The following is a 26,662-nucleotide window of genomic DNA, read 5'->3' as shown; positions in this document are numbered from 1 at the left end:
CGTGGCTGTAAACATAGAGGGGGATGTATCCCTTTGAATTAGTACTTTTGTATTTTCTGGGTAAATACACAGTAGTGGAATTGCTGGGTCATACGGTAATTCTATTTTTAATTTTTTGAGGAACCTCCGCACTCATTTCACAGTGGCTGCAGCAGTTTGCGTTTCCACCAACAGCGCACGAGGGTTTCTTTTTCTCCCCATTGTCGCCAACACCTGTTGTTTCTTGTGGTTTTGATTTTAGCCATTCTGACAGGTGTGAGGTGATACCTCATTATGGTTTTGATTTGTATTTCTCTGACGATGAGTGATACGGAGCATCTTTTCACATGTGTGTTGGCCATCTGTAGGTCTTCTTTGGAGAAATGTCTGTTCCTGTCTCCTGCCCATTTTTTAACTGTATTATTTGGTTTGGGGAGGTTGAGTTGTATAAGTTCTTTTTTTTTTTTTTAAGATTTTTATTTATTTATTTATTCATGAGAGACAGAGAGAGAGAGAGAGGCAGAGACACAGGCAGAGGGAGAAGCAGGTTCCATGCAGGGAGCACGATGTGGGACTCGATCCCAGGACTCCAGGATCAGGCCCTGGGCTGCAGGCGGTGCTAAACCGCTGAGCCACCTGGGCTGCCCATAAGTTCTTTATATACTGTGGATACTAATCCTTTATTGGATACGTCATTTGCAAATATCTTCTCCCATCTAATAGATCTTTTAGTTTTTGGCTAGCCTGAGGCTTAGCTGACATGAGACAGTATCACAGGAGAGAAGTGTACAGGTTTCTATAATGTTTCTATGTGTACACAAGAGTCTTCAGAAGAAAACGAAGGATCTAAGAGCTCTTAGGCCCAAAAGCTTATATATTTTCCAAAACAAAGAACGACACATTGTAGGGATGTGACAAGATGAGGGGGCAAGGCTGGGCCAGTAGATGGTTGGCCAGTGACTAGGAGAGAATCTCGAGGGAGAATCTCAAGGCTTGCTTTAGCAGGTTCGTTTGTCCACATCTGATTTGGCATCAACCCCCAGTCTCTGGTGATAAGAATGTTCTCTCCTTGGTGCAGAGAGGGCACCTTTCTCCTGGGAAATGTTATGACCAGCTTTTAGGTAGAAAAGGGGGAGGGTGGGGAGCCCTGGCTGCGTCTACTGCTTCTCAAGTGCCTTTGAAAGAGTGAGCACTTCAGTTACCTCCATTTTGACCTCGAACTTTCTAAGTCCTTTCCCAAGTATCTCTTATCTCAGGTGAAAGACCCTGCAGGCAGAGCATCCCCTGATGGGAACCAGAACTACCCCCTCAAGCAATAGGCCCACCCTGAGCCAGTAACTCCCCAGGTGACTGAGCCCACGACAATGACAACCTGACCCTTACTGTCCACCTGTTCCAACCCATTGACCTTTGTCCCACATTTTTCCTGTATAAACCTGGACGTCTTTTTAGCTCTTTGGGGACAGCGTTTGAGATGTCGGTGCACTGCCTTCCAGGCATTGGCCTCACTGAGATAAACTTCCCTGTGTCACCACCATTTATCTCCCTCCCTTAGGATTTTGTCAGCAGTGAGTGGACTACCCAGTCTGTTTGGGGCCCTGGAACCAGGTGCTCCTGCACCCCGGTGTGCCCAGGCCACACCTTCAGCTCAAGAGAATCCATATACCAAAGTGGCATATTTTTGGTGTGGAATGTTCTGGACTCCTTCAAAACCAAATCTTGGGGAGGCAGAAAGGCCCCAAGCATGGGGCATCCAATGCCCCCAGTCGGGAAGAAAGAGAGCTCCCGTGTTTCTCTCCTGGAGTCCAGCTTCTTCTATATAGTCAGGAAGACACTGCTGAAGTCTCCTGGGTTCCACCTGTGACATTTTCCACCACTGGGAAAAATTAGCATCTTGTCCTCAGCTCCACTTTGCAAAGCCCTGGGTCTGGGCTCTGAGCGGCCTTCAGCTGCGGTGCGGGCAGAGGTTCCGGAGGCCCAGGGTGCCTCGAGAGGCCCAGAGGTCAGTTCCCCGTTTGTGCCTCTGGACCAGTGCACCCATGACTTGGACACTCTCGGGGCTGCTCAGAGCATCCTCTTCCCCTGGAGTGGTCACGTCTGGTGTGGCAGGAAATGGAACAACCGTGAGGGTCTGGGGCAGGGTGACACAGACTGGGTGGGGGCAGAGTGCCCTCCATCCTGAGCGTCCCTGCTGACCTCTCGGAGGTCACTCTATTCTTCCTTATGTCAGATACGAGGGTTTTCACCCCTACCCTGCCAACCCTGCTCTCCTTACCTCCCCTGCCAGGGTCCACAGGGGAGCAGAGAGGGCTCTGGGGCCCAGATGGGAGACTCCCTGGAGACTGGGTGGGAGGCCCCTGATGGTGGGATGGGGCCAGGCCTTTGGAGCCAGGCTCAGGCTCAGCCCTGGGGACGCTCTGGTAGGAGACCCTCTTGGCCTCCCCCTCTTGGGACCGCTGTTCTTTCCATTGTTTGGCTTTTACTTTCCTCCAGTTTCCTAGGAAATGTGCTTTGGGGGAGGCTCCAGCTGGTCTCCGCTGATCCAAGAGCACAGCATCTGTGTGCGTCCCTTAAGGCTGGCAGGCTGGGGCTGGGAGCTTCCCCGGAGGCCGGGTGGGGCCCTGGCCGGGTCTAGAGAGCACAGGGAAGCCAGGAGGGGCACAGGGGACCGGAGAGTGTGAGCAAGAGAGATGGGGGCAGGAAGAGACACAGGGGCCCAGAGATGGGGCAGAGAGCAAGAGACACTCGGGGAAAGGGTCAGACGGCAGGCTCAGAGGGCGGGAGCCCCGGAGACTGACTCTGGCCCCTCGTTTGCACCCCAGGATGAGCAGGCTGAGGCCTTTAGCTGTTTGGGCCAGACACTGAGGATCCCTGGGTGCCCCTCCGCTCCCCAGAGCCCAGAGGGAAGGGAGGCGACAGCCGTAGCCTGGGCCTCAGGCCTCCCGAGGTGGACGCACGTGGGAGCCACGCTCGCCCCTCAGGGCAGCGCCACCTGGAGCACTGCTGTGGATGGGGGGCAGGCCTTGCACCATGTGGGCCGCCACCCCACCACTGCCAGTGGTGACCAGCGGCTCCGGGGCCCCCTCAGGGCTGCAGGGGGCAGGGCTGTGGCCAGAGGAGCGGGCCTTCAGTCAGCGGCAGCCCCGGGGGTGTCAGAGGCCGACTCATGCTCCCCTTCAGCAAACCCTCCCTGAGCAGTCCCCCGGCGGGCTCAGAGTCTGGGGAGAGACACAGGCTGATCGACGGATGGCGCAGTGTGGCGTGTCCAGGGGCCACGGAAGACCAGAGGAGGTGTCCGTCTCGGCAGGGCGTGTTGGGGAAGGACTTCTAGTGAGAACGAAGAGGAAAAGTGGCCGGAAAATGTGTTCCGGGGCGCCTGGGTGGCTCAGTCAACTAAGCATCCAACTCTTGATTTTGGTTCAGGTCATGATCTCAAGGTCATGGCATCAAGCCCCACGTGGGGCTCCACACCGAGCACGGAGTCTGTTTCTCCCTCTGCTCCTCCCCCTGTGAGTGGTCTCTCTTTCTCTCTCTCTCATATAAATACATAAAACCTTAAAAAAAAAGAAAGAAAATGTGTTCCAGGCAGAAAGAAGAGCCTGAGCAGAAGCCCAGAGGTGGGAAACAGCGAAGTCTGCGTGGGGAGCACCTGCTGGTCAGAATTCTCAAATTAGGAGACGAGCCAAGGCCAGAACCAGCCACAGAGCGGGAGGACGGTGGACAGTGAGTGTGGAGGGGACCCGAGAAGGCCTGGGAGAAGCAGCCCTGGGCCAGGTGGCATGAAAGGAGCAAGGAAACCCGTTCCCCCCACAGGAAGCCAGGATCCTCCACAGGCCCCGGAGTCCCGCTGCAGGATTTCTCCGCCTTTAGCACCTGCAGCTCTTGGTCTCGCCACCCAGGAGAATGAAGAGGTAGAGCCGATGAAGAGTGGGGGGCGGCCAAGCAGTGCTTATTGAGTGATAGTCTAAAGCTCCTGGAGAAGGAGGGAGGGGGCCCCAGAGGGCTGCCCTTGGAGTTTCTAAGTTTAGGGAGTTTTATGAGCTCTTTGGCAGAGCTATCTTAGGCAATCGGGGTGTGCTGAGTCATGGCCATCAGGGCTTCGGTCACATATCTGTCACCCTATTAGGTCAATGTCCACGGGCTGATGATCTGACATCTGGGGGCTTATGTCCTAACTGCCCACTGCCCGAGATATGCTTTTGCGGTTAATTGTCTTATTTTAGGACTTTTTGCAGAAGTCGTTTCTGCAAGGGCTGCAAAGCAGAATGTGAGTGCGGTCCCGTCTAAGCTGCAATGCAGGGTATCAGGGCTGTTTTAATCTTAGCTGTCCTGACTCTATATTTTCTTGTTGGGGACCCTGGCCCTGACTCCCTAACAGTCCAACTAGCTCCTAACAGTCGTTGGTTAGTAATGACCCAGCTCCTGGCTCCCGGCAGAAGTAAGTGCAAACCCTCTTAGGGCCCCTTGGATTTCCAGATTAAATTCAACAACATATGAGTTTACAAAACACACACAAGCACACATGTGCACATGGAAATAAGCCATTATGACAGAGAGTCAGTTGAAGTAAAACATGCTGGAAATAGAGACATAACTCCCTGCCCCCACCAGGGACTACAGAGAGCTGTATCTGATGATACAGAATGTAAAACAACCAAGTTTCAAATATTTAGAAATATAAAAAATGAAATTAAATAGTGATGAGGGGATAAGAGACCATCAACAGTGGTCAGGGTGATTTAAAATGAAGCCAAATAGAAACTGAAGATATTAAAAATACAATTTTAGGGGTGCCTGGGTGGCTCCCTGGGTGAAGCATCTGCCTTTGGCTCAGATCATGATCCCGGGGTCCTGGGATCGAGTCCCCATCTAGCTCCCTGCTCAGCAGGATGTCTGCTTCTCTCTCTCTCACTCTGCCCCTCCCCCTGCTTGAGCTCTCTCTCTCTCTCTCTCTCTCAAATAAATAAATAACATCTTTAAAATAAATACAATTTTAAAAATTAAATTCTCAGCAGAGAGGGGCTTCATTGACTGCAGGCACATGATGAAGAACTGGCTGGAACACGGGGATGAGGTAACCACTCATTATGCAGCACAGGGAGGCAAGGAGATTGAATGTGTGACGCAAGGTGCAGAGACGCCTCGTAGAACAAGAAGGTACCGCAGAGCCTGAACTGAGTGTCCGAAGGCAGGCTTGGAGGACGCGTGGCAAATGAGGAGATCATGGCTGAGAATTTTCCAGAAGTGGTGCAAGTCATGAATCTACAAATAGAGGAGTCACAACATATCTTGAGCAGAGTAACTAAAAATAATGTGAACCTAGATACATTTGCCCAAAGCTGGGAAGGTCAGACCTAACTCTGGGCTCCCGTGCCCCCCCCCATCCACCCCAGTGCAGCTCCCTTGGCTTCTGATCCAGGCCACAGGCAGGGGCAGGGACTTGTGGAGACCTCTCTGTGGCCCCCTCCAGCCCCATCCTCTCCTGAGAGCTGCCCGTGCACCCTCCCCAGCCTCGTGGGCCCAGTGGCTCTCACCACCCCCTGCACCAGGTAGGGGTGCTCCTGCATCACTGCCCAGTCCCAGGCTCGGCTGGGCACACTCTGTCCTCAACCTCAGGATCGTGTGTGGTCCTGGCCAAGCCCACTGCCCTCCCTGGACCTGAGCTCTCTCCTCTGGAAGACGGAATCTGGCTCCTGGCCCGGCCTGCAGGCAGGGCTGTGGGGAGAACAGCCCTGGGGCAGCTGCGGGGTGTGGCTCACCCCAGAGGGAGGTTGGGATTCTTTGGTGGGGGAGGAGAGAGGAGCCCGCAGTGCTGTGTCCATTCCACCCTTGGAGCTTAAAGCCACTCCTTCCAGCGCCAGGTCCAGGGCAGCTGGGGCAGCACAGTGAGAGGGACGTCCTGCTGGGGGTCCCACGGGCGTCCTGCTCTGCGGGGCCCCGGCCGTCACTTCACCTCTGGAAGCAGAAATTGGCTCGGTGCTGCCCATGGCAGGTTCTGGGGCCTGGAAGGTTCTGGCTTGGGCTGGGAGCACAGCACCTGGCAAAGCTTGCCTGTTCCCCCGCTTTCTTATGAGGCGTTTGCGCCCAAGATCAAGTGGGAGCTTCTCGTAAAGCTCAAGTGCCGTGTCATATGGGGGGGCTACCTGAGTGGCCGCAGAGTCGTGGTCTCGGGGTCCCCAGTGCGGAGGCTGATAGGGGACCAAGAACGATGGGTGTCCCGGGCCCTCCTCTCCCTTGTGTCCCCAGCATGTCCCATCATGCGGGGTGGTCTCTCCAGGTGCCTGGCTGCTTCTGCCAAAGGCCGGGCACAGCCCCAGCGGGGCCTCTCGCAGGCCCGGGGGTGAAAGCACGCAGCCAGCCACCGACCGATGGCCTCAGCCCGGCACCCGGACAGCCAGTCCATCATCACATAAACTATAATCTTATGAGTCCTGCTCTCCCAGAGGCCAGAGCTCTGGCTCCTGTCATTCATTTATGGCTCTTGGCCACAGAGCATCCACGGGGGGCTGGCTTGGCTCCAAGGCCTTCTGGGCATCTGTTCACTAAACTGATGAGTCTCCAGGAGGGGAAGCCGTGAGCACACATGGGCAGGGAGCGTGACAACCAGGTCGCTTTGCATCTTGCCACAGCCTTGAAGGTGGGACTGGACAACTATCTCTATTTTGCAGATGGCGGGCAGAGGCCCAGGCTGCAGCCAGTGGGGGACCAGGCACCAGGACCCCAGGGCTCAGTGAGAAGCCTGGCTTTTCTTCACCCTGAGTGTGTGCAGCTGGGCCCAGACCTGGCAGGAAGGAGTGAGCCCCCCTACCCCACTCATGGCCAACATTTTACATTGGAAATTCTTCCCACAAAGTAGAGCACCCTCCAACCCAAAACAAAGGGCAGGGCCAGGGTGAGTGGAGACTGGCAGGGGGCGGGGGGCCTCCAGCCACACCCACCGCCTGGCCCCAGTCCTGCCGTCTGGGGACCCCACCAGTCTCCATGCGGGAGAGCTCAGCAGGCCTATTACTGTCTCCCACCAAAGGGCAGAAGGAAGCGCCCCCTGAGCATATCTGGCCTTCGCCCTGGCTCCCCCAGTCCAAGCCGCTTTGACCTTCTATTTGAAACAAAACAAAACAATCAGGAGATAGGAATGTCCCCTAATCAACTTAAAAAATTGTTCCTCAGAAAAGCAGGACAAAGGACAACACAGCCAAGGGTGCATCAATCATTCGGGATCCGAGAGAGGACTTGAAATTGTCGCAAGTCATGGACATAGGTGGAAAGGAGTGACAGGCCGACTCCCTGGACTTGAATCTGCCCCTAGGTCTCCTTCTGGGGGTGAGGGGGAGGCAGGAGGGGCAGAAAGGCCAGGGCCCATCAGTCCCACTAGGCCGGAGCAGAAGACAGGGCAGGAAGGAGGCCACGGCCGACTCCCCGCCACCCGCCCTCCGCTCCTCATCCTCCAGGAGCCTCTGGGCCCTGAGAGCCTCAGCCTCCTCATCCGAAAACTAGGACGACTGTTCATCCTTTCCCCCGCCAGCCCTGAGGGCCTGTGGTTCTGGAAGCCGGGGCCTCCCTGCCTGGGCCCTCCCAGGACCTGTCAGGCTGTCTGTCTGCACAGCTTTGGCCCTAACCAAATTATCTGGGCATCTGGCTCCAGTTCTGGCAGATTCCCTTGCTGCTCCGCCCCTCTCCGGATGGATAAGACCCACAGATTAATGACCAATTATGTCTCTGTGGCCCATGGCTGGGTTTTCCTGGCCTGAGGTGGGATTTTTCTAAGTGAGAGGAAGGAATCAAAGAGGCAGACTCCTGTCATTTCCAAATGCCTTTGGTGTTCGGGGCCTTCACGGTCCACGAAGACTCAGCCCACCAGCCCTGTCCATGCCTCCCCCAGGAAACCCCGGCGATGTCTCAGCATCCACCGCCGGGAGGGTGTCTGTCCCCTGCTCCGCTGGATCCACCTTCCGCTTTGTGCTCTGAGCTCCCACTTTCTCAGTCGAGGCCAGTGCCCTGGAGTCACAAGCCCCTCTCCAGATGCAGAGGGCTCTGAGAACTGGAACCTCACCCCAAATGCACAGGCTGGTCACCACCCTTCTTCCCTCACGACAGCCTTGGAGCTGCTGGGCACCAGCTGGGTGCCTCAGCAGGTCCCCTGGCTCCCGAGCCTCAGTCTCCTCCTCTGCAGAATGGGGATGCCAACGGGCAACAGGCAAGGTGAGCTGCTGACAGGAAGGCAAGTGGACGGCCCCAGGGAAGTGTTCAAAAATCAACAACAGGGACAGTAACACATGCCTTTAATAAATGGTGTTGACTCAGTGGGATAGCCATGGGGATCTCAGTGAATTTCAACACCATTCCCCACACCATATGTAAAAATAACTTAAAAAAAAAAAAAAAAAAAAAACCCCAGAGAGGCAAAACAATAAACCTTCTGGAAGAAAACATAAGTGAATATCTTCACTACTTGGGTTATACGAAGACATTAAAAGGACACAAAAAGCATTCATGTAAAGGAAAGGATTGATAAACTAGGCTATGTTAAACTTAAGAGTTTCTGCTCCTGAAGAGAGAGAAAATGGTTGCTCACAGAGTGAGAAAAGAAATCTGAAACAGAAACGTATGGCAAAGATCTGTATCTCGAATATACTGTGAACTCCTATAGGGCAATGTGGTAAAGTGGGGGAAGAAATGAATCAATGACCTCCCGAAAGAGGATCTGGAAGTGGCTGCTTAATGAACACAGAGATGCGCAAATGTGTTAGTCAGCAAGGAAGTGAGAGTGAGACGCACAACAATAAGTCATAGGGCCGCATCCCCACCAGCAGGGTTCCAGGGAAGAGACAGCCACCATGTGTTGTCCCATCGCCACTTTCCAGGTAGGTGGGGGAGTGATGGCAAGGCCCACACACTGCTGGTGAGTGTGCATTGGTCATCTTGCAAAACCTTGTGGCAACATCCACCAAAGACACAGGCCGGATGACTGGCGTATCCCACCCCCGGGTACGCACAACAGAAATCACACCAATGTTCTCCATGCCCCCCCCCCACCAAATCTTGGACCTGATCGTTCATAGCAGCTTCGCTCATAATAACCCAAAATCAGAAACACCCAAGAGTCTATCAACAAGAGAATGGGTCCTCAAATTGTGGAGTATTCACACCATGGAACCACGTACAACGTCAAGAAGGAGCAAGCCACGGTGACCCAGCAAGAGCGTGGACAAAGATCTCCAACATCCTAGTGAGTGAGAAAAGCCCAGCACACAAAAAGTGCAAAGCAGACAACGCTGATGGGAGTTTGAGAAGACCCCATGGGGAGGGTGCTGGGAGGTGGAGGGGGGGGGGTACTTCTGGCCCTGCTTAGAGAGGGCTGCTTTGACGATGTGAGAATTCATCCTATGGGTACATTTGCAGTCGTGGAATACTTGAGTTCAAAACCTTCTTTCAAAAAAATAACAGCAATAATTTGGAAAACAATTCCAGATCCTGTCCCCAGGGGAATGCTGACAAGTTTGACCAGTCTTTTCCTAAACGCATCTTTAGGCTGCATGATAAGCCTTTGGTCATGTTTCCTGATTCCTCATTCCTCCAAAAGTGGAAAATCCCATAGGCCATTGGGGTTGACTTGTGGCCTGTGGTGGTCAGGTTCAGGTCAGCTTGGCAGGACCACAGACCCAGTTATTCAATTAAATACTAATCCACACGCTGCTGTGAAGGTATATTGTAGATGTGATTAATGTCTGTGATCAGTTGGCTTTAGGTAGAGGAGATTGTCCTGAATGATCTGGAGGGTCTTGATCCTATCAACTGAAAGATCTTTATTTTTAAGATTTTATTTATTTATTCATGAGAGACACAGAGAAAGAGGCAGAGGGAGAAGCAGGCTCCTTGCAGGGAGCCCGATGTGGGACTCGATCCCGGCACCCCGGGGTCACGCCCTGAGCCAAAGGCAGACGCTCAACCACTGAGCCACCCAGATGCCCAACTGAAAGAGCTTTAGAGCCAAAGTAAGCTTCTGGGTGGAAGAAGAAACCACCTGTGGACAGCAGTGTCCTGTCTTCCTGCCCATGAGGGTGCTTGCCCTTCCTGGTGGCTTGTCCTATGTGTCCTAGACCTTGACTCCCATGGGGCCGTCTGGGTGCTCAGATCACATCTGGGCTCAGAAGCCGGGCGGCCCCCCGGGACTCTGCCTGCAGTGTGGTCCCAGATGCACAACCCACTACACGTCACCCTCCTGACCCGGGGCTGCTTCGTGACAGCAGAGTCCTAAGCCTCTCTGCTGGTATTTAGCTTTGGAGAGGGTTTCTTCAAGCTCTGCACAGCATTTATTTTTGTAAAGATTGTATTTATTTATTAGAGAGAGAGAAAGAGAGGGCGAGCATGAGTGAGGGTGGGAGGGGCAGAGGGAGAGGGAGAACTGGATTCCCCGCGACTGTGGAGCCCATCACGGGTCTTGACCCCAGGACCCTGAGATCATGACTTGAGCCGAAGGCAGATGCTTAACCAACTGAGCCCCCCAGGCGCCCCTCAGCCACAGCATTTAGATATAGCTAATAATTTGCATCATTAATATAATCCTTGGCCCGGTAAACAAAATAAAGAGTAGCAGTCTTGCAGTGGAGCCAGATGGCTGGGGTGCTTGCACGGTCCCGACTTCACAGCTGCGTGACGGTGGCCAAGTCGCCCCCCCTCATCTGGGAATACCTACCTCAAGCGCTCATTCACAGATTACATGAGTGTGGAAATACAAGACACACAGAAAGGGCGTCTTTACTATATGCTAGCTAAAATTATTATTTTGTTTTGTTTTTTAAGATTTTATTTATTTATTAATGAGAGATCCAGACAGAGAGAGAGAGGCAGAGACACAGGCAGAGAGAGAAGCAGGCTCCATGTGGGGAGCGTGACACAGGACTCGATCCCAGGTCCCCAGGATCAGGCCCTGGGCCAAAGGCAGGCACCAAACCGCTGAGCCGCCCAGGGATCCCCTATTATTTTGGTTTCATTGGAGCAGATTGGGAGAGAGCCAAACTATCAGCGACCGAGCTGTTTGCACCACACTTCTATCTTCTTGAAGTTCCCACAGCTTGTCTTGCCGTGAAAATTGTGATATTTGGCCACAAAACAAATCCATGCAAAACAAAATACTACTGAGAAGTGTCACGCTGGCCAATCATTTGAAATCAAGGAAATGGCTTTTACTGGAATTAACAGTGTCAGGAAGGAGAAAAAAAGGGGGGGGAGGTCACATCCCGTGTTTCCAGAGTTCCTGGGGTGAAGCTTACACCTGTGTACGGAAATCCAGGCCCGGGACAGGGGGCATTGCAGCTTGCTAGAAAGACCCATCGTTGCCGGCTACAGCCCGGTGGGATTCCTCGCTGTCCTCTCCCTCCCCACCAGAGCAGGGCTCTGTGAGTAACAGAAATGGAAAGACGTTCGTGCACAACCTCTCATTCCGATTGTATTTGGTGCTCCCTCCAGACTGAGGCCAATGTGGCTTTTCCTCTGTTGAAATAAAGGGGCACAGTTACACGCACACAGCATCTCTCCTCCAGGCCCAGCTTCTCAGGGACACACAGAAGCCATCAGGCCCTTCCCGCTCATCGGCAAACTGTCCAAGAGAGGCTGAGAGCCCAGAGGCCAGTGGTTTTGTCCAAAAGACAAAACTGGGGCAGCCCGGGTGGCCCAGCAGTTTGGCGTCGCTTTCAGCCCAGGGCCTGATCCTGGAGACCAGGGATGGAGTCCCATGTCGGGCTCCCTGCATGGAGCCTGCTTCTCCCTCTGCCTGTGTCTCTGCCTCTCTCTCTGTGTCTCTCAGGAATAAAAAAATAAAAATCTTAAAAAAAAAAAAAGACAAAACTGCCCACTAGCCCCCACGTGGGGCTCCTTGCCACTCAGCTCTGCACAGAGCTGATATTCCGTGACCTCCGTGTCTTTGTGTTTTGTTTTGTTTTTTTAAGATTTATTTATTTATTCAGAGAGAGAGAGAGGCAGAGACACAGGCAGAGGGAGAAGCAGGCTCCATGCAGGGAGCCTGACGTGGGACTCGATCCCGGGATCATGCCCTGGGCCGAAGGCAGCGCTGCACCGCTGAGCCACCAGGGCTGCCCAACGCCGTATTTTCTGAACGTGGTAGCCGGCAGTCGGTCTTGGGCAGTGTCCTTGTGTCCTGGGGCCGCCGTGACAAAATACCACAGGCCGGGCACCAAAGCAACAGAAATTCATGCCCCCTCCCGCCCCCATGCCCCGTTCTGGGGGCCAGAAGTCTGAGATCAAGGTTTTCCGGACTAAGGGCCCCCACCCCGCCCCAGCGGCCTTGTTTTAACTCCATTACCTCTGAAGCCTCTGTGTCCAGATACAATCACGCTCGGAGGTACTAGGGTTCAGGATTTCAACTTCCGAATTTGGGTGGGGTCACAGTTCGGCCCCTAAATTTTCCTACCTTCCCAGATGTTTCTCTTTCCTTGCTAGAAGGGAGCATTGAATGGTGTCTCTATAGTTCGGACATCTCCCCTGCCTTTGGCATCACCTTTAATCAGTTTTGTAGTGGAAAGAAAGATTCCTTTTTTTTTTTCTTGCTTGCTCCAGAAATAACACTAGTGGGTTTACTGGAAGAAGCCACGACGCCGTCTCCGAAAAGGAACGGCTGCCACTCCTAAGCTAATTGGAAAAGTTGCATCTGCCACTGCCCTGGGAGGCAGGCCCAGAAGGATCTGATAAAATCCGGGTCTGCTCCCCATCGTCATCCTACCAGCTCCTTCCCCTTCCGGCCTCTCCGAGGAACCACTGCACCTGCAGATTTGCGGCCCAGAGCACGCAGTTCACTGCCTGGGCTGGCATCGTCCTCCCGCTGCCCTGGTTATGTTCAGCGCGTCATTCAGAGTTCTAGAATTTATATGTCTCGTTTACGCCTGAGGACGTCACTTTGAGCCAGAATTCCAGCTCCAAGCTGGAGGACTATAATGCAACACTATAGTAGTAAAGAAAATGCAAATATAGCACATGTAAACTCTAGCAGGCAAATAATATGCAAATGCATCCGGCTGAGGTGAACTGGCCAGTCTTTGTGGCTCCCGTACAAACCTTTAGGACAGTGATTATTAAGGGATTGGGGACAGTTCCGCGAATCATCGTTCTCAACCTTGCGTCACGCATTGGTGAATTTATGTCACAAAATGGTTTTGTTTGTTTGTTTGTTTTTTATATCACAAAGTGTTTTTTTATTTTTAATTTTAATTTTTTAATGTCACAAAGTGTTAGTGGTTCTTTTCTCTACCGGTGCGAACTCCACGCCTGGAGAGACGACTAGGGATGTGCCCAGGCCCAGCCTGGGGAAATGCCTTGTCCTGGGCATGAGGGAAGAGACCCGCTGTGGCCTCTCTGCCTGCCGGGCCTTAGGATCCTGCAAGAAGGCAGGTGGCCCTGTGAAAGCGAGTTTGCAAAGACGAAGCAACGGGGAGCACCAGGCCTTGGCACCCAGAGGTGGGGACTCTGATCCTGGCTCCACCATGTACTCGCTGTGCCATCTCACACCCTCTGGAAGCCTTGGTTTCTTCACTTGCAACTTGAGGGTGAGAATATTTTATGGGGTTTCAAAGTGCCTGTACAGAGTAGATGCTCAGGCAGTGTGCCCCCCTCTTTGGAGGGCATCTGCTGCCTTGAATCCCCCCTTCTTCCTGGAGTACCCCTACCCAACTGTGTGGTTCCCATGGGAGCCCCAGTTATTGTTATTTTTTAAGATTTTACTTATTTATATGACAGAGGGAAAGAGAACTTGAGCCCGGGGGAAGGGCCAAGGGAGAGGGAGAAGCAGACTCCCCACTGAGTGCAGAGCCCTACTCAGACTGGATCCCAGGACCCCAAGACCATGACCCGAGCTGAAGTCAGAGCCCTAACTGGCTGAGCCACCCAGGCGCCCCCCGCACCGGTGAGAGTGCGAGGGTGGCGGGAACTCTGGGTGAAGGTGCCGCCCAGGCGGGAGTCCTGCCCCCGGCTGTTGTGGGGGGCAACTGCATCCCAGTCCTCTCCCAGTTCGGGTGTGCTCCCCTGCCCCTCCTCAGCCTCTGCTCTCATCCACGCCCTGGAGGCCACCCTCAGCCACGGTCACCATTTTCCTCCCCAAAGCTTTGGTGAATAGTTTTCTAGAAGATCTACCAGGTGACAGGTGGCCACCTGAGCCAGGTCTCCCGGTTCCTCTTCTCTGTCTCTCCCTGACCCCCCACCCCCACCCCCTGCCACCTCCAGAGTCTGCCCCCCACCTCCAGAACCTCCCTCTTGCAGCCGCACAAAGCACCGCGGGAGTCGCCCATGGTGACCGGTGACCCGCCTGTGGTTCTGCAAACAGGAACCTGGCTTCTCTGTTCACCTGATGCCCCACCCTGGAGGAATTTGGGATTCTCCACCCAGAGACGCTGTGCCGTGTTCCCACGGGCACCAGAAGCTTCTCTGATCTGTGGCCCAGCCTCCCCACCCCCCAATGGCAGGGCTGTGCTTCCTGCTGAGCCTGGCTGGGCAGGACTGTGGCACGAAGGGACCCGACTGACAGCCCAGCCTCCCCGGAACCTCTCGGGACTGTGCATTTGTTTCTGTTGGTCTCGGTCTCCCCAGTCTTTGACCTCACACCCTGGAGGCTCAGACCCTCCCCTGGCTCCTGAAAGGCAAGTCACAGGGTGAGGCCTCTTAGGCCATTGCCCAGCCTCAGCCTTACACAATGAGTGGAACCAGTTGGTGGGCCCCCCTCCTACCGGAGAAGAACCTCGGTCCCCTTTGTCTTCCACCTGCCGGGGCCTAGGAGGACTCAGCCGCGGTGCCCGGGTGGCCTGGGCCATGCCTGCTGGGTGGGAAGAGGTTGACATGTCTGGTGGACGGCCCACGAGCTGGAGACCACTTCTACCACAACTGAAATGTGGCTTTGTTCTCACATGAAAGCCTGTGCTCTTGCTCTTTTTCCTAAATTAGCCTCATTGACAGGGGCAGTTTGGAGTTGGGTTGCCTCTGGGTCTCTGGTCAAGTCCCCAGTTTCTTGGGGACATGTCTCTCTAAACTGCTGTCCCCCGGCCACCTCCTGCCAGGCAGGAGTCTCCATCACCCGTTGGGGTTAGCTGTAGGTTTCTCTGGTCTGAGAGAAATTCATGTTTCTCAGTAACTGTCCCAACCCTAGCATGTCCCAGTGGAGAGCTGTTGGGCACTGGGCCCCCGGACATGACTTGGTGACTCTGAGTCCCGTCCCTCTTGGTGGTCTGTCACTGGTGCACCTCTGAGCCCTGTCATATAGGGACATTTCTGTGGCTTAGTTCTAAAGGTGACCAAGACCACGACCGAGGCCTCCCCTCCTGGCTCTCTACTCCCTGCACTGTTCTGCCCCAAGACTTGCCTACGGGCCAATGAGAGGCTTCTAGGCTTGGCAGGGTGGGGCTGATGTGGCAATCATCCCCCAAGCGTGTCTGCTGTCACCCTTCCTACCATCTGCCACTGTCTGAAGACACGGTGTTTTTCTGGCTTAAACTCAGCCCACAACTTGACAGGAAAGTTTCTTGCACTTCCTTGACCAAGTAGGGCACTGAGCCAAAGGGACATTTATGCAAAAACCAAGCCAGGCCCAGGGGATTTATGGGTCATGGGGAAGCAATGTGCAACTCTCAACAATGCACAGTGTACTATGTTCAGCAAAGCTTGAAATGAGCCACAAGCTAGTTGACAAAACGTTCTTCCAAATACCAGGCAGGTCAAAGTGTATGCAGGGAATTAAATTGTCATCAATCATCAGTGGAAACCACCTGGAATAATAATGATAAAAGATTCAATCAACAATGCTGGAGGAAAGGCAGAAATAACATTCTGTTCCATCAGTAAAATATACTACAAAATGGTCATTTTCCAAAGAGGCGATCGGAAAGCATGTAAGTTGAAAAAAAGAAAACAAAGGAAATATTATAGAGGTGCGTTAGGCACCTAGTGAAACTGTGTTAATTTTTTAGATCTTATTATCATTTCTTTACTCACTTAGATATTCACTTAAATACCTAATTTTGGGGGCACCTGGGTGGATCAGTGGTTGAGCATCTGCCTTCAGCTCAGGGCGTGATCCCGGGGTCCTGGGATCAAGTCCCACATCGGGCTTCCTGCATGGAGCCTGCTTCTCCCTCTGCCTGTGTCTCTGCCTCTCTCTGTCCCTCATGAATAAATAAAATCTTTTTAAAAAATACCAAATTTTGGGGGCACTTCGGTGGCACAGTTGGTGAAGCGTCTGCCTTTGGTTCAGGTCATGATCTCAGGGATCCTGGGATCGAGCCCCTCGTGAGGCTCCCTGCTCAGCAGGGAGTCTGCTTCCCCCTCGGCTTCTCCCTGCTCCGTTCGCTCATTCTCTTTCTCTCTCTCTCTCAAATAAATAAATAAAATCTTTGAAAAAACCTGTATTCACAATTTTTCATCTTTTTTCTCGTAAAGAGGCACCCAAACAGTCCCCTTGCTGTCTGGCTGTCCCACTTCCTGCAGGGGTGGCTGCCGGTCTGGAGTACTTGCCACCACTTCCCTAGGGTAGCAAGGGTATGGGGGCCCTCCAGGGTCATGTGGGGTCTCTATCCATCTTTTCACATGTCACAGGGAGGGTGTGCCTGTGGGCTTGACTGAATCCAAGATCCAGCTGATTCTACAAGGTAGAAAGCCCCAAGCAGCCCCTGAGCATGGGCAGCCTCGTCCTCCACCCTCTGCTGGCCTCCTCTGGCTGCGTGACTCACCTCCTACCGGTGACGCGGTGGGGGGACGCAGGAGGGAGGCCCGGAATCATGCAGCTGGTCCCCGCTCCGCCACTGCCCAGCGGTCTGTCCTTGGGCGCCTCCTCCTGCCTCAGTTTCACGCTCTCCTACCACAGAGAGCTCTTGCGAAGATGAGCTGCATGAAGAATGCCTGGTGCCTGGCGAGCCCTGGCAAAGCTCGGCGACTCACTGTGCACACGAGTCAGCCGCTCTTACCGTGTCCTCTGTGACAGCACGTGTGCGCCACGGTGGGACATCTCATGGGAAGATGGGGGATCTGTCACCCAGCACCTTATCAGGCCCTCCAGGGACTTCTCCCCACCCCGATCTCCTGGGAAGCCTGGGTCCTGCCTCCTGCTCCTGCCTTCGCTCTTCCTCCCTCTGGAGTCCACTCTTTTTTAAGATTTTATTTATTTATTCAGCAGAGACACAGAGAGAGGCAGAGACGCAGGCAGAGGGAGAAGCAGGCTCCCCACGGGGAGCCCGATGCAGGACTCGATCTCGGGACTCTGGGATCATGTCCTGGGCCGAGGGTAGACGCTCCACCACTGGGCCACCCAGGCGCCCCCTCTGAAGGCCATGCTGCACCGTCACCCTCTGGTCCAGTGGCCCTGCCACGGTCACATACAAGGAATCCAAGTTCCTCTTTTGCATTTGGGTCCCGATTCCGTGAGCAGACCTGGCCATGCAGCTGCTCAGCCGTGAGAGGCCGTAGGAAACAGAAGTTTTCCAGGGAAAACCAGGGAGACCTGCATTGAGTCCTAAGCCTGGATGAGCCCTTTGTTCTCTGGGCTTCCTTTCGGTTTGTGGAACAGGTGGGGTGGCAGGTGGAGACACACAGAGCCCCCTGAATCCTGACGGGAGACAAGACGTGGGCAAGGTGGGAGGCTTTGAGGCTCCTGTTGTCTTGTTTCCAACGTGACGGTGCCACACTCCAACACCATCACCCAAAATGTGGGTTCATCCAGGGCTGAGTGGAGTTCTGGGTGGAGGCCCCAGACATGACGGCTCATGTCTAGGAGTCAGGGAGGCCCCAGGGCCTGGTGGGTGACTGGGAGGGGCAGGGAGGCCTCAGAGCTTCTGTCTGGGTCAAGGGGAGGTCTGGGCACGGTGCTGGGTCATCCGTGCGACTGTGAGCAAGGCCTAATATCTCTGAACCTCAGCTTCCTCCTCTGTTAGAAGCAAAAGTCAACCCTGCCGCTTCCGAATGATCCACGTGAAACATCCGGATTCCGTGTGCAAAGTGGCTTTGTGTCCGGGCTGAGGTTGTGTGTTGCACACCCAGCACCCGCTCACCTGTGCGTGTCCTTTATTCCATGGAAATGCTCTCGGATGGTTTTTGTGAAGATTTCCTTCCCTCTGCTTTATCTGTTCTCACTTTCTAAACCCACTTATTCAGAGGTCAGCCCCTGGCATTTGTTCCCGGATGTCCTGAGCCTTGTAGCCCCCACATTTGTCTCATCGTTTATTTCTAAGAGTTCCTTCTTCTCCAGTTGTTTCTTTTATAGAATCCGGGCCTTGTTTAAGAGATACAGTATCTTTTCCACTCTCTCTGAGGTTCCTTTGTTTTTTTGGTTTTTTTTTTTTTGATTTATTTATTTATTTATTATAGACATAGAGAGAGAGAGAGAGAGAGAGAGAGAGAGGCAGAGACACAGGAGGAGGAAGAAGCAGGCTCCATGCGGGGAGCCTGATGCCGGACTCGATCCTAGGACTCCAGGATTGCGCCCTGGGCCAAAGGCAGGCGCTAAACCGCTGAGCCGCTGAGCCACCCAGGGATCCCCCTCTCTGAGGCTTCTAATTATAGTTCGAAGTTTCTTTTTTCTTTAATCTCCTGCATGACCACCTCCCTCCAAATTGCCCTGTTTATGATTGGTGTCCACTCTTCACCTTAAATACTTTCCTTGAAAGTCTGGTGACCCTTAGCTGTCTGTTCATATTTAAGAGCGGGGCACCAGAATGTTGCTTTCGTACTCTGGGCCCACACCCGGGGCTCATCAGCAGTGGGAGTCACTGTAAGGCAGATCAGCCGGACTGTTAGATTGGGAGAACTGCTGATGCCTGGATTTGGGGGTCTTCCTGCTTGGGTGGCCCCGATGACCAGAGAAGGATGTTCTCATGTCCTACCTAGAGGGCAGCAATCCTGGAGCCCAGAGGGAGGGCTAGGGGTTTTACAGAAAGTAAAATAGACACCGCAGATGTCCATGCCCTCATCCCTGGGATTTGTGAATGTTTTTCAAAAAATATTTTATTTATTTGAGAGAGAGCATGAGTCGGGGGTGGGGGGAGAGGCAAAAGGAGAAGCAGGCTCCCTGCTGAGTAGGGAGCCCAACATGGGGCTCGATCTCAAGACCCATGAGATCATGACCTGAGCCAAAGGCAGACGACACTTAACCAACTGAGCCCCCCAGATGCCCCTAGAATTTGTAAATGTGTCATAAAGACAATAGGAACTTTACAGGTGTGAATAAGGTTATGAGCCTTACAATAGGGAGGGTGATTTTCCTACATTACCCAGGTAGGCTCAATTTGTCTTATGAGCCCCTCATAGCAGAGAACTTTCTTCGGCTGGAGGCAGGAGGTAAGACTCAGCTGCAGGACAAGCCAGAGGGATTGCAAGGGCAAGAGGGATTCCCACGGCTGCTGGCTCAGGGATGGAGAGGCTCCGGGTATGGAGGGCAGTCCCGGGCTGGAGCCAGGAGGAAAGCAGGGACTTTGGTCCTGCCCCTGCCATGAGCTTCCAGGAAGGGGATCTCTCCCAGAGCCCACAGACAGGGGCGCAGCCCGTATGTGCAGCTCCTCTTGCAGGGACCAGAGGTGCCACTTTGCATGAGGATTGCCACCAGATGCGGGAAGTACCTCCCCAGAGCTTCCCTTATCAGCCTGCCAGCAGGAACCCCTGAAACACAGCAGGCCACAAACCCCCTCTCGGGACAGGATGGGGTGGGGGGGTGGGGTTTACACCCAGGAAGGAGACAGAAGGTACCAAGAGGAACCTGCACAAACCGACCTTCCCCCTGTAGTTTTGCCTAGACATTTACGTTTCATTTCCGCTGCCCCTGAAAACCCCAGTCCCCTCCCCTTGGCCTTGCACTTCTCCAAGGCTTTGTGACTCTCTGGTTAAGGTGCTGAGGAGCAGGGATCCCTGGGTGGCTCAGTGGTTTAGCGCCTGCCTTCGGCCCAGGGCATGTGAGGCTCCCTGTGTGGAGCCTGCTTCTCCCTCTGCCTGTGTCTCTGCCTGTCTTTTTCTCTCTCTCTCTGTCTCTCATTAATAAATAAATAAAATCTGGGATCCCTGGGTGGCACAGCGGTTTAGCGCCTGCCTTTGGCCCAGGGCGTGATCCTGGAGACCCGGGATCGAATCCCACGTCGGGCTCCCGGTGCATGGAGCCTGCTTCTCCCTCTGCCTATGTCTCTGCCTCTCTCTCTTTCTCACTGTGTGCCTATCATAAATAAATATTTTTTTAAAAAGTTTAAAAAAAAATAAAAATAAATAAAAATAAATAAATAAAATCTGTAAAATAAATAAAGTGCTGGGGAGTCCAGTCCCAAGGGCTCCTTGGAGTTGCTTTTCTTCGGGCCCCGTCATGTGGGTGCCCCAGGCCCACCCTAGTGCACTTCGGTTGGGTTTCCTTTGGGCAGTCTGACTTCCTCCACTTGTACAGCATCCCAGCTGAGAGCCTAGGAGCTTCTCTCCCCACACGTATGACACCTGACGCCAGAGAGGAGGCCTTGGGGCCGTGCATGGGCCTCTCAGAGCCTCGCCTCCAAGGCCTGAGGAAAACGAACAGTGAGCAGGACAGAGGGCGAACGGTGAATCGGTGTTCAGGGGACAGGCCTGCGCACACGGGGCCTGCAGGGGCGCCCCGCGATGGTGGCACAGGTGTGTGCACCTGGGGTGAGTGAGGCTGCTGCTCCCATCGTCCTGGGAGGCCCCAGGCGCTGCCCCTCAGCCCCACGCATGACCTGAGCAGGCCTTGGGCCACCCTGGGCCTCAGCTGCTTCCTGCCTGCCTGCCAGGGCCTCACTCCAGCCCCCAAGGGCTGGGGACTCCACTCGGAGGGCCGTGCGCTTCCCATGGTTCCTGCCATGGGCTCTGCTCTCCTCCCTGTCCGCAGATAAAGTGATGAGAGCATCACTCAGTCCCAGTCGCCTCCAGGACCAGCTCTGGGTCACGCGCTCTGGGGGTTCCTTCCTGGCAGAGGTGGCCACTGCGGAGAGGCCTGGAGGAGAGCCAGGGCCTGGCCACCCCAGCCCGGTGAGGGGCCCGGGGCCCCAGACCTGTGATCCTTGGGCCATGCTGCGGAGTAACAGGACTCCGAGCCAGGGAGGGTCCAGGCGGGGGCCACGGATGTTACTAGGCCACTCTGCAGAGACTGAGCGGCTGGGGCCGGGCTGGGGGAGGGCCCGAGGCCCGCAGAGTCCCCCAGGCCAGAGGCAGCAGGTGGAGGCTGTGGGGATGGGGACCCTCAGGAAGTAGGCTCCGCAGGCTGGTTGCATGTAGAAGGTGGGAGCAGCAACGGGAGGCCTGAGCAGGCGGTGGGGGCTGGCGGGTGCTGGCGGGTGGTGCTGCTAACTGGCACCCGAGGAGGACCAGGTGGGGGGGTGAGGTGTGGGGGTGCGGTGTGGACGTGAGGGCAGCGGCTGCCTGCATTCATCGGGTTCGAGGAAGTGGCGTCCTGGGTGTTGTTTCACAAGAAGATCCAGAACCTGACTTGACTGCCTGTCAGTATTGGCCTCAAGACGGGCTGAGCCCTGGGTGCTGTGGGAACCTGTGCCTTCCCTAAGCACCGCCCCCGGGGATGCCAGCACCCACACCTGTGGTGTGCGGTAGAGACGGGGGTGCAGCTAACCAGGTGACAGGAAAGTTGTGGGTGCCAGGGAGGAACTGGGGATGTAGGTGACTGAGGTCACGTCTGGTGCAGGCGGTAGGGCAGAGAGGACTGGGGCCCGGGGCACAGCCAGGTCACTCCCCCGGGGCTACCCCAGAAAACCCAGGCTTGGGGGCGGGGGTGTGAGGTCAGGCCCGGAGAGGGACTAGGAGGGTGGGTGGATGGAGGGAGGGAGATCCGGCCCTAGAAGCCTGTTTGCAAAACCAGCCTGTGTGGCCAGAGTCCCTGGTGTCTGCTCCCTCACCATCCCTCTGTCCCTCTGTCCGGCCATCCATCCGTCTACAGCAGGCTGCTCTGGTTCTAGGAGAGGAAGGACCCGGGCAAGCGGAATGATAGGAACTACAGAGGACAAAGGACCGGGAACGGAAGGGAGGGCGCACGTGTGCCACGAGCAGCCAGGCTGGGGAGGGAGCCGCTGGGCTGGGTCCTCACCGTCGCCTCAGGTGCCACACCCGCTGCCAAGGCGCCCGTGTCCCCATCTTGCCCCAATGCCACGGTCCACCATGTGTCCTGGGGTTGTCACTCGTCCACTCACCTTAGCGGCTGGGCCCATGGGACTGTTTGCGGGCCTCGGGAGCCCGGCGTGGGCAGCGAAAGCGGTGGGAACGACCAGAATGGGGCTGCTGGTGGCAGAAATGGCCTAAAACACTAATACCAGGCGTTTGTCTTCTCCTGTCACCCTGCACAGCACCCTCCCGGGGCGGGGAGGGAGTGGCAGGACACAATTCCCCAAGTCAAAATACGTGCCAGGTACCACACTAGGCCCCGGGGGATCAGTGACCCTGACGGAGCAGCAGTTGCCCCCCCCCCCCCCCCCCCCCCCCCCCCCCCCCGACGCTCATGTTCTAAGGGAGCTAAGGAGCCTGGCTCTGGCCACACACGGACCAGGAGGGAGCAACCAGGAGGCCAAGGTCTGGGCAAGGGCAGCGGCAGCGCAGGATGGGATCCGAAGAGCCTCTGCCTCTGGCTCAGGTCCGGGTCCCAGAGTCTGGGATGGGGCTCCCTGCTCAGCGGGGAGTCTGCTTCTCTCCGCCCCGCCCTGCGCTCATGCTTGCTCACGCCCTCTCTCTCTCTCTGAAATAAAATAAAATCTTTTTTTTTTTTTAATTTTTTTTATTTATTTATGATAGTCACACACAGAGAGAGAGAGAGAGGCAGAGACACAGGCAGAGGGAGAAGCAGGCTCCATGCACCAGGAGCCCGACGTGGGACTCGATCCCGGGTCTCCAGGATCGCGCCCTGGGCCAAAGGCAGGCGCCAAACCACTGCGCCACCCAGGGATCCCCTAAAATAAAATCTTTAAAAAAAAAAGAGAAAAGGAGATCAGGGTTCATGGAGAAGGTGACTTCAAAGACTGCACTTCAGGAAGGAGACTGGGCACCGGGGCAGGAGAAAGGGGTGCAGTGGGTCAGCAGGGGGTGCAGGGGGACGGGGGGGGGGGGGGGGGGGTGGGGGAGGCAGGCACAAGGACCCGGCTTGTGCTCTGGGACCAGTGGGCGCGGGCAGGTGAATGAGGCCAGCGGACCCCAGGCTGCTGCATCAGACTCTGGGTGCGTCTGGGGAGGGGGCGCATCTGACACCCGGCTTTCAGGCTGAGCACCGAGAAGGGCAAGAAGGGCAAGAAGGGCAGTTGGGCAGGGGGGTGCGGGGCCCACCGGCGGAGGAGCTGGGGGCGCGGAGCCTCTGCTGCGCTGGGAGGTAGATGCCCATTTCCAGGGCGCGCTGGTCCCACCTAAGGCCATGTGAACCCTGCCCCGCCCCCCCTTTCTCAATTCCTCAGCAACATCATCTGGTCCTTACCAGCTTTGCTGCCGGAACGAAAGCACAATAAACATGGTTTTCAAAGCGCCGCTGAACTGGCGGCCAGTCTGGGCCAGTTTCCACCAGACCGGGGAGCACCATTTTCTTTTTTAATGCAAAGATCCCAAACATGTTTTGTCAGAACAATTATTAACTAATATCCTTACCGCATACGGAGCACTCACAGGGACACTGAAGCTGAGCAAACAGCAAGGCCCAAGGCTAAATGGGCCAGGGACGCAAGCCCAGGCCTCAGTGCCCACGCAGCCCTACGCACACCCGAGGGACAGGAAAGCCGCGGAAGGCGGCGCAGCCAGGCTGGGGGTGGGGCCCCCAGGCCCTTCCTTCTGAGGAAGTCCAGGCCTGGGGGCACAGTCTGCCCCGGGCAGCGCATGGGAGTGTTGCCTCCCCGGAGGGCTTCCTGGAGGCGGCAGAGCCAGGCCCCTGCCTGGAGCAGGGCCAACCCGGGGTGGGAATTTTTTACACTGCTACGGACTGAACGGTGTGCCCCTAAAAATTCATATGTCAAAACCCTAGTTCCCAACATGACTACGTTTGGAGATGGGTCTTTAAGGCCATTAAAGTTAAGTGACAGGATGAGCACTGGATGTTATACTATATGCTACCAAATTGAATCTAAATATTTTTTTTTAAAAAAAGGTTAATTGAGGTCAGAAGGTGGGACCCAGATCCCAGAGGACTGGTGTCCTGCAGGAGGAGGAAGAGTCTCAACACCTCCAGGCCGTATCAGAGACAAAAGGCTGCGTGAGGACAAGTAGGAGGCCTCCTGCAAGCCTGAGGGAGACTCCTCTCCAGAAAACCCCCCAACAGCCCCCTGACCTTGGGACTTGTGGCCTTCAGCGCCCGGGACTGTGCTGTCCTGTCACTGCAGCCCCCTGGGCTTGGAAGACGCTGTCGTGCACACCCTGACTTTCAGCAAGGACACCCCGCCTGCCGCCGCCCTGGGACCCACCACCTCAGTGAGTGGCAGCTGCCCACTGGGCGCCCAACAAACATATCTGTCGGCAGTTACGTCATGATTCAAACGGACACCATGTCTTGTCATGGGCCCTGATTTACCATTCATTACGGGAGCATTTGAAAATAAATAAATAAATAAATAAATAAATAAATAAATAAATAAATGGTGACATGCTCTGCTGCAAGGGTTTATTATGTTTAGTCTACAAATTTGATCTTTTAAGAAAAATTCACAAAATATTCAGTTGAAACCACATTTCTGGTTCATCAAATTTCAAATATAGTTTACTGTGCTGAACAATATATTCTAATGCTGTCTAAAACACAGCCAAATGATTTTTCTTTATTCATTTATACACATTCTGTAATTTTTTGAAAACCAAGATTAAGATAAAAAATATTAACAAAACTACCCCGTTACAACTACTCTTGTCCCATATACTAAAATCTTTTCCGTGGGTCTATCTTCTTCCCTTCTTCATTTTCAGTTCTGTACGGTGTGTTGGTTTGTAAAGACACTCAGGGAGTTCTCACCTCACAGTTCCCATAAATTCAAACAACACCTTGTGGAAAGATTAATTCCCTTGGCAATGCAGAAGCTTCGGTCTCTTCAAAGCACTCGCTGAAAATTATCTTTTAATTTATGGATCATACAAAATAAGCAATTTACAAAGGGACAGATGGATGACTTTAAACATTATTCTAAAATTACCTTAATATGTGGAAATAGAAGTGAAGCAATCTTTCGTTTTTATTCTCTGCTCCCTTTTGGGTGAACCGTGTGCTGTGAGTTGTCCCTGCAGGCCCTGTAGCATCGGCTGCTTGAGGGAGCCCGTAGCCCCTCGGTCTGGCAGCACGGAGCCCCCCCGCACCCCTCCCCCCACCCAAGGAAGGTGCTCGGTCCTGGGAGGCAGAGAAGCCCTGGTCTCTGGGCCCCTGGCTGTTGAACTAGATCCCAAGAAAATTAAGCAAGCATGTGCACGGTTCTGCCCCAAGCGGGGCGTGTGATGGCAGGAAAGCACAGCAGAACTTACAATAAAGCTTCTACTACATCAAAAATGAGAATTTCTCCAAAGAAATACTAAAAATCAGCAATGCATATATACTACGTGACAAAGAGGCAAAACAGTCTGCTGGTCTTCGCTGCAGTCTGTGCTGTGGTCACCAGTTCACGGAAAGAGGAATTTCTCCAGAAATAGGTACTGTCATGTGGGATTTAAGAACTGTAGCGATCCTGCCCAGGGAGAAGCAAGAGAAGAGCTTACTCGCACTCAGCCTCGGTTCCTCATTCTCTCACGCACTGAATGCTGGTGTTACCCAAAGAGACCTCACAGGGAACGCAGGACACTGCCTGTCTGGCACCTGGCACCCACGCTGCCCCCACTCCCCACCCCTGCCCGAGGAGAGGACACTAACTGGATGCCGGGTGACCACAGCTTCCTGGAGCTGAGGCCTGTGTGGGCCTGGGCGGAAGAGCATCCTGCTGCCCTGGCCTCTGTGGTGTGTCTGTGGCTCCTGCACAGTCGAGGGCATTGGGGAGGGGGGCAAGGTTCTGGGGGGTGAGCCCCAGTGGTGAGCCCCTGGGAGGCAGGTGTCAAGGGAGGGCAGAGGCACACATGTGGGAGGAGAACCTCAGCTTCTGCATCCATAAAATGAAGCTATAAAAGGGGGAGGATAATCTATAAAATGGGGATGACCTTCCATAAAATAATGGCTGTCACCTTCTCGGAAGGATTGATGGGGGCTCAGCTGACCTCAGGGACATGAAACATCCTGTGAATTCTAACAAAGGTTATGTTATCAGTGGCAGTGAGAAGAGCAGCTGTCTCGGGGCTGAGGGGACTCTCCACTGTGGGGGCGTCCCCACCACCTCCCCAACCTGGGAAGCCCCTCCAGAGGCACCACAGCCCACATTAGGGTCCTACAGCCTGTGGATATTAATAATAGCATCCTGGGCACCCGGGGGCCTCAGTCGGTGAAGCAGCTGCCGTCAGCTCAGGTCATGATCCTGGGGTCCTGGGATAGAGCCCCAAGTCCCCCCTGTTCAGCAGGGAGCCAGCTTCTCCCCCTGCCCCTCCCCCTACTTGTGTGTGCTTTCTCTCTCTCTCAAATGAATACATAATTTTTTTTTGAATAAATAAAATCTTTAAAAAAAAGAGCATCCTAGAATGATAACGCCATAGACAAGAAAGTTCCTGAAATAAGCCTCAAGAGATAGCCTAACGTTGCTGTACACGAGGATGCGCCTTATTTAAGACACTGAAATTCAAT

At 54.5% G+C, this 26,662-nt stretch overlaps 1 protein-coding gene across 1 annotated transcript in view; it reads right to left on the bottom strand.

Annotated features, from left to right (window-relative positions):
- Positions 1-24,563: 24,563 nt before the first annotated feature.
- ARFGAP3 (ARF GTPase activating protein 3) overlaps positions 24,564-26,662 on the bottom strand; it is a 50,971-nt gene continuing 48,872 nt past the window's right edge. Inside the window, exon 16 of the mRNA XM_026017342.2 lies at positions 24,564-25,625. Coding sequence (XP_025873127.2) covers positions 25,608-25,625 — 18 coding nt within the window. The 3' untranslated portion in view covers positions 24,564-25,607. The remainder of the gene's footprint in view (positions 25,626-26,662) is intronic.

Source organism: Vulpes vulpes, chromosome 16, assembly GCF_048418805.1.
Source record: "Vulpes vulpes isolate BD-2025 chromosome 16, VulVul3, whole genome shotgun sequence".
NCBI classification, from domain to species: Eukaryota; Metazoa; Chordata; class Mammalia; order Carnivora; family Canidae; genus Vulpes; species Vulpes vulpes.
Note: the sequence above shows the minus strand (reverse complement) of the source record. Positions and strands in the feature narration are given on the sequence as shown.